Source organism: Plectrocnemia conspersa, unplaced genomic scaffold, assembly GCF_051122295.1.
Source record: "Plectrocnemia conspersa isolate PC_06_02 unplaced genomic scaffold, ASM5112229v1 ptg000011l, whole genome shotgun sequence".
In the NCBI taxonomy this organism is placed as follows: Eukaryota; Metazoa; Arthropoda; class Insecta; order Trichoptera; family Polycentropodidae; genus Plectrocnemia; species Plectrocnemia conspersa.
Window position 1 is genome coordinate 4,104,901 of NW_028277175.1, and position 17,447 is coordinate 4,122,347.

The 17,447-nt window shown below is 31.8% G+C and overlaps 1 protein-coding gene across 2 annotated transcripts in view; it reads right to left on the bottom strand.

Moving 5' to 3' along the window:
- Positions 1 to 212: 212 nt before the first annotated feature.
- Positions 213 to 17,447, bottom strand: part of LOC148229158 (beta-1,4-glucuronyltransferase 1-like) — a 90,387-nt gene continuing 73,152 nt past the window's right edge. For both annotated transcript variants that reach the window (XM_088198490.1, XM_088198492.1), the window contains 5 exons: positions 4,279 to 4,438; positions 3,905 to 4,210; positions 3,703 to 3,835; positions 2,106 to 2,239; positions 213 to 2,035 (listed from right to left, as the gene is read on the bottom strand). In XM_088198490.1, the coding sequence (XP_088054616.1) occupies positions 1,838 to 2,035; positions 2,106 to 2,239; positions 3,703 to 3,835; positions 3,905 to 4,210; positions 4,279 to 4,438 (931 nt within the window). In that variant the 3' untranslated portion in view covers positions 213 to 1,837. The remainder of the gene's footprint in view (positions 2,036 to 2,105; positions 2,240 to 3,702; positions 3,836 to 3,904; positions 4,211 to 4,278; positions 4,439 to 17,447) is intronic.

Genomic DNA, 17,447 nt, shown 5'->3' on the forward strand with positions numbered 1-17,447 from the left:
ATAATGGCAATCCCGGTAATACCGATATTGTTCAATCCTTTTAAGAAACTCAATATGACAGTTGCAAAGCGATATATACATATATATTTTTTAAATAATAAAAAAATGGTAATTATTTATGGTCATATTTAAAAGTCTAAATAAATTTGTATTTTTTATGATTAATCAATAAAATCATTATTATAAGATTAAATAAATAAAAAGTATGAATCAAATGTTCAGAAGTGAATTTCTTCCCTTTTATTACATTCATTGTGTATAATATATAATCATAAATTGGTATACAATCAATTTTAAATTACAATTGATCTTTCAAAGTAACAGCATGACTTTCAATTATAAAATATTTTTCAGACATATATATTTTTATTTTCTATTTTTTTATAATATAATACACATAAGGCACATTTAGGTACACAGCATTATGTCAAATATTTTTAAGTTAAATTTCGTATTAAAAATTACAATAAAAACCACAACTAAAAATATTATGGAGATCAGCAGCATGCACCATTGAAACAAGCACAACATTTGGGTCGGCAAAAAATATAAAGAATGTGAATTAGATAATACATAAATAGCTATGACTAAAATACTGATAATAAAAAAATAATACAAAGGTGCGATATTCAGAGCAATATTGACTTTGAAACATAAACTTCTATCTCTGTGCACCTATCATAGAAAAGGACATATGAAAATAAGTGAACTGAGTAATGAAAAAATGCCTCAAGCAACATTCTGTTATCACATGTACAATGGAAATAAAAGTAGAACTTTCGAGAGTAGCTAATCAGTGCTAAAAGTGGTTTAAATGTGCCACCCGCGCATAATTCAACAAATGAAACAAAAATAACTAGTGTTTTAATGTCGTCAGTTAAACTGACATCTCGCCGCTGACTACGATTATTTTTTTTTAAACACAACATAAATAATTATATTTTATATAATACAATAGAGGCACGTCACATTATACACATATATATTTAAAATAATATGTATACATATATGTTTGTATATATACGTAGAATTAAACATGTAAAATTGTTGGCTCACAAAAATACACATGAATTTCTATAATCTTCTGCTAACATAATAATAAATAATCAACAGAAATAGTTTATAATAAAATATATATATAGCTATGCATGTTCTATTTATATATATATATATTTAATCGTTTGATATAAGCTCTGAAATTAATTCGTTTTTCATTATCGTTTGACTAAATGCAAGACCTCAGACTTTAATAAAACACTAATAAAATCATCAACTTTAGACATAGTATGTCCGTTGAAGTACATACATAGATACTAAGATTTTTTTGCTGATTTAAACAACAAATAAAGAACCCATATTGAGCAACTAACATTGCCGTTCAATGCACTTAAATAAAACTATGAACAAAAAATTAAAACATTCGTATACACAATAAATATGTTTCATACTTAAAAACGAAAATAAACTATCAATACAACGCGACACCTATTTCATGGCAAATCATTTTTAAATCTACTAAACTTCTTAAAATCAGTCACACTCACTCTATTTAATACTAATAATTATAATAAAGATACATCAAATGCAATCTAATAAATAAAAGAAAAGGTCTCCTCATGAATCTTACTTTAAAAAAACATAAACCGCCATATAACCTCGCTGTTTAAAGACCGAGGTTTGATACGAAACACGTTATTACACGAAACAATTATCCAAACTTATGTATTCATAAATACATATTTACATAAACTTAGGAATAGGGCAATTATAAAAAAGTCTCTAAATCACCGTCTTAGACTAGGACGATCGACGCACTCTAGCCTAATAAAGACCTTTATCATACGGCACAGCCTTTTCTGGTGCCGTACAACACTTGCAGTTCCGGGAAAATGATGCGACGGATTAATTGATTCGTTTTGGCAGCGAAACGTGCCCTCCTGTCGTCCTTTGTCAGCGTCTTGATGCCAGGACGGTGCACGAGAAAAGCGTTGTTCAGTATCATGAAATCATAGTCCATCACGCACAATACATAACCCTGAAATAACATAACAAATTAATATATAGATACGATAAACTGTAACATATAATATATTTTTGGCAATTACCTGAGTCATTTTATCACTTTTACCCTCCCAACTCAGTCTTTCGTCGTACAATGGTTCGGCGTTTGTTCCTATAAATATCGGTTCCCAATGGATGAACTGTTTAACTCGTTTGCCAATATGGAACACTTCAAGATCTGAAACAACAATAATATAAGCATTAAGCAAATACTATATAACACGTGTCCACACAATAAGTCATTCTAAAAGTAATTTTTACCTCTTCTGTTTTATTATATTGTAATTTTTGTAGATTTTACTATCATATAGATACAAATAATATATTAATAAAACAAAGAGAAAAACGTTGTTTTATTTGATAATTATCCCAAAGATTTTGAGTTTTATATCACGTAGCAAATAGTTGTGAAGAGGGAAGCTGCAGAGAGATGACCCCACAGAAGCGATTGTTCACGTCATATATTATAAAAAGTGATTATTACATCTCGTTTTTCATTTTATTGTGATTTTTTACTTAGGTACAAATTTCACGATTTACAAATTTCACTTTCAGACGTACAAATAAAAAATGTATAGTCTTACATAATATTTGTCTCTTTTTACAATGAAAAAAACATGCTTTAATTTGAGCATTATTAAAAAAATTACATTTGAACTCAAATCAAACAGTTATGGGAAGGAGAATATTTAGAAAGATGACTTCACAAGAAGCAATTGTTTATGTCATATTAAAAGAAATAATTATTCTTGTTTACAAACTAAATACAAGGTCATTTAATACATAAGAATGGGAAATAAGTTTGATTTGTTGATTTGGTTAAATTCACAAAATACAGTTGAAAGAACCTAACCTCAAATTTTGTAAGGGTCTCTAGTCCCCCCTATAATGTAGTATTCCTATAACGAAGTTCCAATCTCTATGCTATAGGGGGGTCGACTGTATATGTATGTAAAAATAATAAATTAATCGATCTACATATAATAACCAAATCTGCTTTTAAAAAAAATAGTTTACATTGAACATTCATTAAACGGTATCCATTAACAGTTTTAAAAGTATCAACATAAAAACGAACAAAGGAAAGGGTCAGTTTCCAAATAGCTCCGCTAAACTCCGTTAAAAAATAATACCGATTGCAAATCTACCAATACACGGTTATACATTCTAATATGATCTGTATTAGACAATGACAACAACGTCGATTCAGCCCTGAAAAACAGAGGAATGAAAGAGACTGTTGTATTCAAACACTGACACTTCAGTCTGAATAAATAAAAGCTAAGCTGAACTCGAATCGACCGATACCGTCAGATCTCTCCATCTAAATCAATCACGTGAATCACAAAGGTGCAACTCACCTTTATGTGACGCAGTACTACGGCAAAAACAGATTAATAAAATCGGTCAAGGATCTTAACCATTATTGAAACAATTTAAATATTATAAAAATATTTCAATCAAAAACATTTAGTTACATCATAGCTGATCCATAATTAGTGGTAATCGAGATGCTTCATAGAGATTTTAATGTGAAAGACGGTATAAGCGTTATAAGCTTAGCGATTTTCCAGATAGCAAATATTAATATGTGTATGAAGATTGTGAATATTATATTAACAAGATAAAAATATAACTCACGCTGCGTTTCATTGGCTTGCATCCATTCTTTACCCTTTGGTATATTGTGACATCCGGCACAAACTTTCTTATGAAAAGGTATCGCTACACTCTTTTTTAACATTGCCATCAATTCGGTTTTATTCAACGGTATCTAAAATAAGAGACGAAATTGTAAATTAAAATATAAAATTAAATTAATTCACAAAGTTATTACACAAACCGATTGATTCCGTTCCACTTCAAAAATACTAATCGGAAACACCCTAGGATTCGTGTTGTTCAGCGGCGGCTTGTTCCTTGCGATCATGTTCAAAAACCGTTCGGCTAACATCGGACTCGGATACAATTCGATATCGGATGCTAAAACATAATGCGTCAGGGCAGATTCCCTCGCTATGTTCCTACCCACGTTGACGGGATAGAGCAGCTTCTTCTGAGTCTTGTACAGACTGTTCGCTTCCACTTTATACGGCACCGGTAACGAACAGTTGTAAGGCTCTTGAAGGAGCTTCTTCATGTTTGGTATCTATAATGAAATATAAAAATCAATCAGTATCCAATTGTATACATTAAAATAAATATAAAAAATTATACTTGTTTAGGAATGTGTTTGTTGCTGAAGAATACGTGAAACGTCGTATAAGTTTTGACGAGATCACTATGCGTACAGTCTCGCAGGAAACGAATGGTGTTCGCCGTTCCGTTCATGTCCGTTCCTGGCGCGTGAATGGCAACACTGATCGGGTTCCTCCATCTGGAATTGCAAGGCAAACATTAAGAGTTTTTCAACGACGGTACAAAACAATACATCGAATGCAAATGCGTATATTTGGACATAGATTGTATGACGATATGAATCTAAATGTGCAAGATTTCCTCTCGACTTTAATCTTTAAATTATACGTTAGACCTTGGAAGGTTTATCTGATGTTTTTAAATTATTGTAATCTTATTCAACAATGTTTAGGCTTTATTTATTCATAATATTGTGGAATGAGGAAGCAAATTATAAATAGCTGTAAGTATTATATATAAATTAAATAAATAGAAAAAACATTGACATTTGTCTGATTACGCCATAATTTTGAAGATCTGTTATTTAATCAAATCCATGTGTACATTAAACCAAGGAAACGGATTATAGAGATATATTTTTAATTTGAAAACTTTATTTAATTTTTGAATTTATGTTGGGCAAATTTTTAAAAACTGGCATTTTATTAAAAACATACCTGATTTTTTTTATTATATTATAAAAATTATAATAAAATTATTTAGCTCTCATGGTCACAAAAATCATTATATTTAATATATAATATTTTTGCATGTGTAAAAAATATAGAATTTTTACTTTTTTTTAATGCAAATACGATTTTTTACTTTTTTTAAATAACTGCTATTTTGAAACAAGATGACTTATGCCTGCACTACACTCTCTGGAAATTGTCCGAACCGAAGTTACAACTGAAGTCGACCGAGACCTACGACTTCGAGTAAGCGACCACACTGTCGCAAATTTCATATGCCGTCCGAACGGCGGCCGTGAATAACGTTCTGACGGCGGCTTCTGTTACATACAACCGGCATATTTGCGCGCGATCGAAAAATGTGCCAAATAATCGCAATTTTTAAATTGTCATATTAAAATTATGCTACTGATAATTATAAAAGTTTGTGTGGGCACTAACCAATAAAATATCAGTGAAAACTTTTCGGTCGTAAATATTCAATTTACGCAAAATCTTTGTCGGCTTTTGAAAAATGCCAAAAGGCATAAAAATGATACTTCAGAATACGAACACCACATCTGTGACTATCCTAGAATTTGTCGCCATCGATTCTAAATAAGAATTCGTTATGGTGTGACATTTATATAAACCGATCTAGGAAAATATATAAGGATATTTGAAACGATTTTTTAACAAAATCAAGTACCACTAATTCTTTTTTAATTATTTAACTTTATATGAAAAAAAATATAATAACGATATCTGTTAGAAGAATATACTATTAAAAATATAATTAATCACTTTTGGTGCCCTTAAATATTCAAAGATGTCAGTAAGAGTCTGTTGAAGTCCCCGATAAGCATGTGGTATTATAACTTGACCACGTGACCACGATGCAGCGCTCGACATGCGTGTTAACCATAGAACGCCTACGCGCATACTGAAATTGAGCCGAGTTACTCGTTCTATCTCAGTTTGCGAAACACCATATCATTATCTCTCTCACTCTCGTCACTTAACACGCGAGAGAGCGAAAGGAATAGTATCTCACCTCTCGCGCTCGAAAGAACAGTTCCGACTTCGGTCCCTTTGACTCGGAAAATAATGCCGGCAATGTTCGGAAGCGCTCGAAGCTGGCCAAGTCGACTGTATAACCCCCATTTTACCTCCCGTTCTCGGTAGCCTCGGACAACTTCCGAGAGATTTTAGAGCGGACAGAACCGAACTCGACCGAAGTAACCCACTATATTCTCCGTCCTTGGCCAACCTTGGCCAACTTCCAGAGAGTGTAGTGCATGCATTAGAAAGTCATACTTACAGATAAATTACTGTTATTTTATTTGCATTGTGCAATTTTTTTTATATGTTTTACTATTATTTTTTTACATTAAAAAAAAAACAAATTTCTCACTAATTAATCTACGAATCTTTGGCAGTGTAATGAAAATTTTTCGAGTATTTTACTCAAAAAATATGATAAATTATTAAGCCGCGTAGCGAAATATTCTAAGATATAAATAGTAAAGATGTATGAAATATTACTGATATGTCTATTCTAAAATGTACAAAACACGACTATTCTTAGCTATCATCAAAGTCATGAATAATATATAATAAATATTTTTAAATACAAAAAATTCACGAATTACACTTACAAAAATGATTTGGTTAAATATTGAGTTATAAGCAATGTTACGAGCGCGAAGCGCAAGATTATGAGTGTAAAGTGCAATATTTTGAGCGCAAAGTCCGAATTCACGAACCGCTGCCAGCAGACCTAGTGAAAATATTCTACTTTATATCGAAACAGTATCTTTAGGCTAAAGTCTTATACCATTCTTTCTCATGCGGATTTATTATTCACAATAGTAAGATATTCAACTCATTATAAAATGTTTATTGAATGCAACGTTGAGCAATGAAGATCCGCTCTTACTCACATACAATTTCATTATTACTAGAAACTAATTTAGAAGCATTATATGCTCAATCAAGCATGACTTTATTTTAAACATCAACTGACAGTTAAATTTAGATTAAAGTAAAACGAATTAACAACGTAAGAAGCCGATAATTGAATACCCATTAAATAAACTTTTCGTTATAATATTCATTAGTGTTATATATAATTTTATTATACATCGATTCATCAGGCCTGCCGATATTAGACTATGTTTTAAAAATATGAAAGCTATCCTTACCGATATTACTATGGACTGCTAATATAAGAGGGCTGATTAAAGTATATTTAAACCGAATTTTGGTCAATAGGAGAGCGCAAAAACAATTATCACTTCACAGAAGACAAAAATTCACGTCAAAAGCAATAAAATCGTGTCGGCGCCGTCGCAGTGGGAACGCTCGGCAACGAGCGTTCCCACTGCGACGGCGACGGCACGATTTTATTGCTTTTGACGTGGATTTTTGACTTCTGAGAAGGGATAATTATTTTTTGTGCTCTCCTATTGGTCAAAATTTGGTTTAGATGTTCTTCATTCGATACTCACTCGTAATATTGTTATAAAAAGTTTTATTATGAACGCTTGATAATCGAGCGTTTTCACCGCGATGGCACGATTTTATTACTTTTGACCTGGACTGTAAATTCACTATATGGCAACACTGAGCAGTAAAGAAAACACGACTGATTATCAGGTAAATTTTATGAGTAGATATTTTTAATGCCTAATTAAAATATTTTGCATAAAATATGATTTCAGAAAATATTTCGCAACGGTGGCTAATTTTTTTATTTATTTGTAGCATAGAAAGGGTTAACTCGTGCCTATTATTATTAATTCAAGAAATTATATTATGATATTAAAAATACATAAAATTCCATTTTTGTCATGAGGCCCGGAATCATTGTTTTCCCAGAGCCCAGGATCGCTTTCTTTTTATACATACTCATCATTAAATTCCATGAAACTAAAATGATTTACTACAAACTGACATATCTTGATATATTTTGTGGTTTGATAAGAATGTTAATTCATTTGGCAATCTAAATAATGGTTAGATTATATATAGTTTGATATTCTATATCATTAATCGTGAATGATACCTACGAGTGTATCGAATGATATATTTTACGAGTTGTAACGGTGAATCTTAATCATTATATTATTATTGCACGTGGACTAGATTGGATGTTAGCGTAGCGGATTTGGTTATTTTTTTGCTAATAAACTGACACACTTATGATTGTTTTTTGGAGTCGGAATTTAGGGTCGTTTTTATACTGCTCTTCAGTTTTCGCCTCCTTCGTCGTTTGCCAAGACGACCATCCGGCACGTTGCACTTGGTGTGCATTGAATGCCAATTGAAGTACATTTTTATTTCTTTCACACTTCATCTTCAATCAGAATTCAATTCGTTTGACCTTGGCACCGTCGAGCGATTGGAGTCTGCGCGCAAAAAAAACGTCACATGTCACATGCAAAACGCAAGACGTGAGAAAAGAAAATGGAAAAACACTACGAAGGAAGACACACAAGTTAAGCTCTATGATTGATCGGTTTGGAAACAGGAAACGAAGCGCCTTTTTGTGGTTTTCTTTGATGTTGACAAGTTTGCGCAACCCTGGCGTCAAATGTTAATCAATTGAACATTACATATTTATTTATTCATTATGTTTTGAAAGACATTGCGACGTAAGTGTTGAATTTAATAAAAAATCATGTAATAACATTATCAAATTATTTAATATCGAATGTCTTCTAATGATAACTTGGAAACGAAACATACTTATTAGACAAAACCTAAATCGACATAACAACCATTGGCTGCATTGAAACAGGAACGCGTTCCGGTCGTACAAAATACCGTTGTATATTTTGAAGTAACTTTAGTGTTCAATTATTGTGCAGATCACTTTCTGTTATTGTACGGGATTGTAATAAAAGAGGTATTACCGAGAGAAAAAACAGTTAATACCGGTATTGTCATTTTTATTTTTATATTTATAAATTTGTAAAGAAATATAAAAAAAATACCATCCATTCATTCAAAGTCTTATACTGTAATATATTATTGAATAATGTTTACTAATTTTGTTAGTACATGTTTGCTAATTTTGCGAAAAAATCCAAGGATGCAATTGTGTTGGGCAACATTTCAATTTAATTTTGCACATAAATGCTATATAAAGAAGCGTTTTCTTGCTGGAATCTGATGGTAGCATGTCCAGTGCTTGGAAATCCAGTAGGAATCCATTAAAGAGGATTCCAACATTAAAATATATTTGTCACCCTCGCAAGTGTACAGGTTTCCTATCACTGCTGCTGCCACGAAATCCCAGACCGCTTCCGCCACCACATTTGACTTTGGGTACTACACAATCAGCTGAATATTCTTCTCTGAAGACGTTTTATGACGATTTCACCGGCAACTTAAAAACAAATGTCGAACCAATGCAAAACAATTATTTGGTTAACATTTTTTTCATGTATTTTTATTTAAAAATATGTTTTTAGTGTTGATATTTTTTTTAATAAGTCCATCGCATCTAAAAATTATTCAACTATATTTGTATGCAAATTTAAATAATGCAAAATATAGTCGATAAAAATGTATAGTTACGAATAGCTGTTCTTCCAACGACGTCTTTGACATCTATTGAATACTAACAAGGATATGAGAAGACAGATGCATTGGCGTGGAATATTGCACATTTCAGACTATTGTGATTTAAGATTAATAAAAATAAAAACTATACAATAATTATACATATAAACGTGTGCACTGTCAGATTCCACAAAAACTTAAGTGCGTTAAGTCATAAATTAATAAATTAATTTCATCGACTTTTATAAAGCAACGATGGCTAAGCTTCAGAGTCAAAGCAACATATTTTCAGCGATTCTTGAACATTATGGCTATTCTTATCAAAGAACTTGCCCATCTCTGATATAAAGAATGAGAACATTTATATAGAATGCTCTTGAAAAAATACACAAAGTTTCCCGTGATTGATTATAAACATACTATTCTAAGAATCTGATCTTGTGGCATTGAAAATGCTAAGTATAAAGGAAACTGATATTCTTTTGACGTTAAGAGTAATTCAATCCACATATTACGTATTTGTAAAGACGCGTAATTAACATTTTAATTCCATTGATGGCATAACATAGCATACTGGCGTGATTATGGCACCTTTTAACTTTCCCTTTTATTGTAACATATATTGGTAATAATTGGTTAGGTTATACCAGGGCTTTTTTTGAACTAAAATATGCCGGAACGTACTTCTTGTCAAGCTTTTTACTGAAGAAAATTATATTCAAATATCATTTAAATATACAAATCTAAAGTTAAATGAACAAATACAAATATTTCACGTCAAAACAGAAGTCAAAAATCCACGTCAAAAGCAATAAAATTGTGTCAGCGTATTTGTACTAACACAATAAATACTGCAACAGTGTTTATACTAACAATGAAATTTATTTTTGAAAAAAAAAATATCTATGCAGTGAAATTTTACGTATTTTTTTTAAAATATAGTATATGACTAAGTCTATGTATATAGACCATGGTCTAGAATCTAGAATCGAACAAACATTACTTTTGACATGGATTGGATGAAGTTCGCCTGTAATTCACCGCCAGCAATTAATCGCTAGCAGTTTACCACCACGTCAATTGATCGTGAAAGCATTTTATAGCCCAAAAATAATCGCTAAAATGTTTATCGCCCATACATATCATTTTAAATATAAAATAATGGTTTATATTCAGAATTAAGTGCATCTAAATATAGAACGGACTTATTACTTCTAATAAAAAAGGATCGGTTGAAGTATATTAAAATCGAATTTTGGTCAAAGGAGAGCGCAAAAATAATTATCACTTCTCAGAAGGCAAAAATTCACGTCAAAAGCAATAAAATCGTGTTGGCGCCGTCGCAGTGGGAACGCTCGGTAACGTCGGTCAGTTATCTGTACTTGTTTCGCAGATTTTATTTTGGGAGCACTGGGATACATTTCTTTGTCAACTCGCAGAAGTGTTTATATAATTAAACACTTCTAGAAATCGCTCAAAGGCTTTGTAGACAATCCTTCGGTGCTCGAGCAGCTTCAAATGTGGGCTCCGGAAGATGGTTATAGTCGCGTCCACTGTTCTTGCCTGTAAAGTCTAGAACTGGAGCACTTGCCAACTCTTCACTGGCAAAGGCCGTTCGTCTGCTCAATAATGTGCATAGAAAATCTGCTGATTGTCAATCGCTACGCGTGTGTATTCAGTAACAATTGGTTTTGAAACAATAAAAATACCATAAAAAAGGTGCCGGAACCCCGTTCCACCGCGTTACATGACTATAAAGACGAATCGAAAATATATATATATATATAATAATAATAATACTGCTGTTATTTAAGGGTAAATTTGCAACATAAGCTACAACAATTATAAGTTTTCACCGAAAGATTTAATCATTAAATTACGGTTGAACCCAATTTAACAGAGGAAGATTAAAATGTTATGGAAACACGCTGGATTTCAACTCAAACAAACTTAATAATGGAATTGGTTTAATCTCGTCGTTCATTTAATAGAAATCAACTCGCTAACAGAGAGCGGTTTGAATTAAACCAAGTTATAATTATAAATAGTACCTATTTATACGTAAGACGCGCAGGGCCATGTTTTGATTCTGAAAATAACTAAAATAAACATATTTTAACTTTTAATTAATTTCACTCGAAAATGACAAGTGTGGTTTAAACGTTAAAATTAAACTAACAATACAAGTATATTAGCTTAATAAGAAGATAACGATAATCCAGTTTGTTTAATAAGAAAACTGAAATTCTTCGATATTTGAGTCACTACCTCAAGTGCAAACACAAGAAAAATAATGTTTTTTTAAGCATGTGTTATATAATGGTATATTAATAAATATTAAGAGCGGAAATTAATTTAAATTCTTGGGGTAATATCGTTTAAAGTTAAACGACAATCTTGCAGACTCGGTTGAATAATTTCGGAAGGTGTAAAGTAACCATCGAAGGTTGAACGCGGTTGAAACATGAGAGGTATCGTAGGCGCGATAAATGGGATATCTTAGTTAGATGGATAGTAGGATTATTAGTTACATAATAAGAGTTATTCTATCATCTATTGCACAGAGTTTTATAGGAAAAATGTTAATTTTCTCAATTATAAAAAAAATAATAAAAAGTTTAAAACGCGATAAAAAATATATATCAAGGAAAAACTATCTTTGCATGTAAAATGCCTTTGTCTGAGTTTATTTACCTAGTTCATGAATAATTAACGCATTATTACTGACGGGAAAAACATATATTTCAAAATAACAATGATTCAGTAGAATTTGCAACATAAATATACATAATAAAAACCAGTCAAATTGTGGTTTTGAGTGATTGTAAATTAGATAGCGACGTTATTATCAAAACTAATTAATTTATAACTCTCTAAGATAAAAACAAGCGAAAGAAAAAAAATAAGGGAATAAGTTGGATATTACACCATATTGAAAAAATATTAACGCTATCCTTACCGATATTACTATGAATTTCTGATACAAAACTGTTGGTCAAAGTATATTTAAACCGAATTTTTGGCAATAGGAGGGCGCAAAAACAATTACCACTTCTCAGAAGTAAAAAATTCACGTCAAAAGCAATTAAATCGTGACGGCAACTCGCAACCCTCTGCGACGGCGACGACTGAGGGCCGAGCCCTTTGACCTGCTTTCGAAATGCAATGCTTTGCTCGTCATTGGTAGTACAAAGGACGCTACCTCGGTTGGGTAGTCTTATGCCTGCACTACACTCTGGAAGTTAGCCAAGGTTGGCCAAGGACGGAGAATATAGTGGGTTACTTCGGTCGAGTTCGGTTCTGCCCGCTCTAAAATCTCTCGGAAGTTGTCCGAGGCTACCGAGAACGGGAAGAATAGTGAGGGTAATTCAGTCGACTTAGCCAGCTTCGAGCGCTTCCGAACATTGTCGGCAAAAGGACCGAAGTCGGAGCTGCTATTTCGAGCGCGAGCGGTGAGATACTTCCCCTTTCGATCTCTTGCGTGTTAAGTGACGAGAGTGAGAGAGATAATGATATGGTGTTTCGCAAACTGAGATAGAATGAGTAACTCGGTTCAATTTCAGTATGCGCGTAGGCGTTCTATGGTTAACACGCATGTCGAGCGCTGCATCGTAGTCACGTGGTAAAGTTATAATACCACATGCTTATCGGGGACTTCAACAGACTCTTACTGACATCTTTGAATATTTTAGGGCACCAAAAGGGATTTATTATATTTTTGATAATATATTATTCTAACAGATGTAGTTATTATATTTTTTTTCATATACAATTAAATAATTAAAAAATAATTAGTGGTACTTGATTTTGTTTAAAAAAAATCGTTTCGAATATCCTAATATATTTTCCTAGATCGGTTAATATAAATGTCACACCATAACGAATTCTTATTTAGAATCGATGGCGACAAATTCTAGGATAGTCACAGATGTGGTGTTCGTATTCTGAAGTAACATTTTTATACCTTATGGCATTTTGCAAAAGCCGACAAAGATTTTGCGTAAATTGAATATTTACGACCGAAAAGTTTTCACTGATATTGTATTAGTGAGTGCTCACACAAACTTTTATAATTATCAGTAGCGTAATTTTAATAATATGACAATTTAAAAATTGAAATTATTCGCACATTTTTCGATCACGCGCAAATATGCCGGTTGTACGTGACAGAAGTCGCCGTCCGGACGTCATTCACGGCCGCCGTCCGGACGGCATATGAAATTTGCGACAGTGTGGTCGCTTACTCGAAGTCGTAGGTCTCGGCCGACTTCAGTTGTAACTTCAGTTTGGACAACTTCCAGAGTGTAGTGCAGGCAATAGAGTTTACTTCCTCTCAAGAGCTTGGGAATTCAAGCTCAAAAGAGATCCCTCTCTCTCCACGCTGTTATCGGCGAACTCCAATGCGTGGAACACTAGATAACTGAGCGTTTCCTCTGCGACTAATTAATTAATAATATAAGTTTTATACAAATATGTAAAAAAAAACTATAGAGTAGCGCTGTCCAACTAAACTTAATCCGCAGGCCATTTTTTCTTTTGCAAATATTTCGGACGCTAAAAAGTTAGTGCTAAAAAAACAATAACAAATAGTCTGGTTCCACCCTTTATCATAAATATTCGTTAGAGTCCATAACACAAATTTACTGAATCGTTTCATTCAATTAAACCTTATCCATGAACAGTTTCAAAGCATTGAAATTAAGTTTATTAAAAAAAAATCAGTACCTGTAAATATTCGCCGAATAAGTGAACACAGGTACCGAACCCAAGATTTAATATTCTATATAATGCCGATTTTAAAATTACTCTCACGCATATACTGTCTAACAAGATATTTTCAAACGATCAAGTACTGTGAATTAATATAATTTAAATACATAAAATAATGTTGATTATTTAAGGCACACTTTCCAAACAAATGCACTAAAAGGTCGATAAAAAATACAAAAGACAGGGTCAGTGCTTAAATATCTTTGCAAAAAAGTGCGCTGAAACAACTTGGATTATACAATCCATAAAACATTCGATTCTCATTTATTAACATGAACGCTTAATATGAAGTCTCATGTTACTCCACTGCTTTTGACGTGGATTGTAAACACTGATCCCTTTGAATTTGGTAACAAAAATGCATATCATTCAATGAAATACTATGTATTTTAATGAAATAAAAATATAAAAAAAACTTTTGCCCTCCCTTAGAAGAAGATAAAATGAACATATTACTTTTATATGTTTCATTTCTTAAGCAGATATCATCTGGCTTTTGAACTCACGCATGATGATTGAAATTTTATAATGCGTCATACATATGAATTGATTGCGTTGATAAAATAATATAATAAGCTCACAGAACACACTGAAGTTAGTCATAAGTAAAATAGTTCATTGATTTTATTACATATATGCATAATTTTAACCTTTTCACCGCGACTGATATTTTTGCACATCATTTCGAAATTTGTTAATATGAACCTATTCATGCCATATTTTTTTAATATTTTGGTTCAATAAATTCAGATGATTTACAGCCTTAAATTATACTAAATAGCCATATTATTTTGCTCAATTATGACACATTTAGGTGCCCAATGAGTACTGGCGATTTTCTTGATGACACCTATAAAAGCACAGCGGTTTATTTTAACCGCTGACATCTGCGGTGAAAGGGTTAAAATATTATAATAAATCTACATTATGACAGAATCGCCTAATTAGCCAATAATACGTAACGGTTACAAACAAGTCGTTTGGAGCCATTCCAAAAACTTTGAACTTTAATCCAAATTAGAAAGGTGAGCTTCGAGAGAGTAAGATGCGATCGTCTGAATTACGGTAACGATCGCGGTGAAAGCATCCGAAGGTGCTTAACCATTATACTAGGATAGATGTATAAAGATAGATGGTGGAAGAATCGCGTAACAACACCCTCCACTACAGACTTCCTTGTAATTATACGTACGTCAGATATGCGGAAATTAGGTTACGTAATAATACAGCAAGGCAATACAGAGGGTATTAATCGCAATGCACAGCGACAATACGTCATAGGAAACCTTACTTGAAACTTTAAAATGTATACTTGTTGTATATTGTATATTTGTTTTTCCCCAGTGCACGCGGAGTATTTCTCGGATGCAATACCTGTCGAGGTATGAAATTGCGAAATTTCGCACGATTCCAATATGCGGTATCCGGGACACCCTTATTGGATTCTCGGGATTGATTTAAGGGGCGCGAATTTAATTAAAGCGCACCCGCTTTTAAGGGTCTAGCTTTCGACGCAAAAACAAATGAGGTGGATTATATCAAAGTTTGCCTTATCCGTGTTAAACGACTTTTCAGGAGATAGAAAACCACTTCTTAATCTGAAGTCTACTATAGTAATAAAACTACATCAACGCACTATACATAAAACTAAACAATCATTTCAATTGAATATTTTTTCCTTATAAGAACTTATTTCTTAGACAGATACAAATCATAACATTGATTACATGACACATATTGGGCTATCTATTATATTAATTTCTATTATTAAAACCTGTACGAAAAATAATATTTGGTTTACAATTCACAAAACGTAGACAAAGCACAAGCGTTAAACACCTGGACTTCAAGCTTAAATTTATTAAACATATTTTGGAACTCTAAAGGACTTGCCGTCATTGCAACCCTTGGACCAATATTTAATAGAAAAAGCGAGCTTACTATTTTTTTTATTCTTTAAACAATTATTTAGATTCATTTTAACACATACCAGTCAGGTGTAATATTATTTTTTTCTAAATTACAAGTCATTCAAAATAAAGCTTTACACCTTTTTTACTAATCTTAAAAAATGCATATTAACTTTCGAATATCAACAATTAAAGAACACTGTCATTTTCATACTAAAAAATATTATAAAAAATATCTCGCGAAACCACACTAACCCATTAATCTCGTGTATCGGTGACTACGATAAAAACAACATTCATTTTAATTAGAAACACAAAATGCCAAAGCACATACTGCTTTAGAGACTAAAGACAACATATCAATAATTCTAGTTATTCCAATAATACTTATTGTTATTTTTTGTATTTTTATTTTAAATTGTAAAAAGTTTTTTTAATTTTTTCCATTAAATTATAATCGAAAGCATTTTGTTTTATAATCTCATTTTTTATTGAATTTAGCTAATAACTAATTGTAAGCATGAAAATGATTATAAGCCAGTAACACGTATATTATATATAAGAAGTATGTCTGTCAATTTATATTATTAAAATAAGTATATTTAAAAAAAGGAAGCCAATACAGGTAAATAGGGGTTGAACTTGAATCTTTGTTTTTGTTTAATAAACATATTATTAGAATTTATGGCCTTTTGAGTTTGAGATTGTCTGGCTACAATAGTTACGCTACCTGCACGCTCGTTGACGATATTCAGCACTATTTATCCCATTAATGAAGCAGTACCTACAAGTAAGTATTGAGACAAAGTCAAAAAACTAGTACTATAGTTTACAATCAAAAGATTTGCGGCTGATTTTTAATAATATTTGAATCTAACGAATTTTAAATTATTATTCTAACATTTTACAAACTATTATATTATAATACATATTATATATATATTTCTATTGTCTTGCGATGAAAGCCGAAAACCGCTCCGATTTTTAATGAATTCGAAAGACACGAATCTTGACACCATAATTTATACGCCACGATTATGAAAGGTCCAGACAGCAAAATAATATATTTTTATTATTAAACACATATTATTAGAAGTATTTTTCTTTCAACTTAACCACTCGAACGCCAGCGCGACTCACCGATGCGTCTTTTGATGTTTATTTTTTTAAGCAAATTATTTTTTAAAACAGGTTTACGAACTATTACTTTTTTTTATTAATTATTAAAAATTATTCTACTACCTTCATTATTCAGTAAACCAAGTATTTTATATTTATTTAAAAAAAG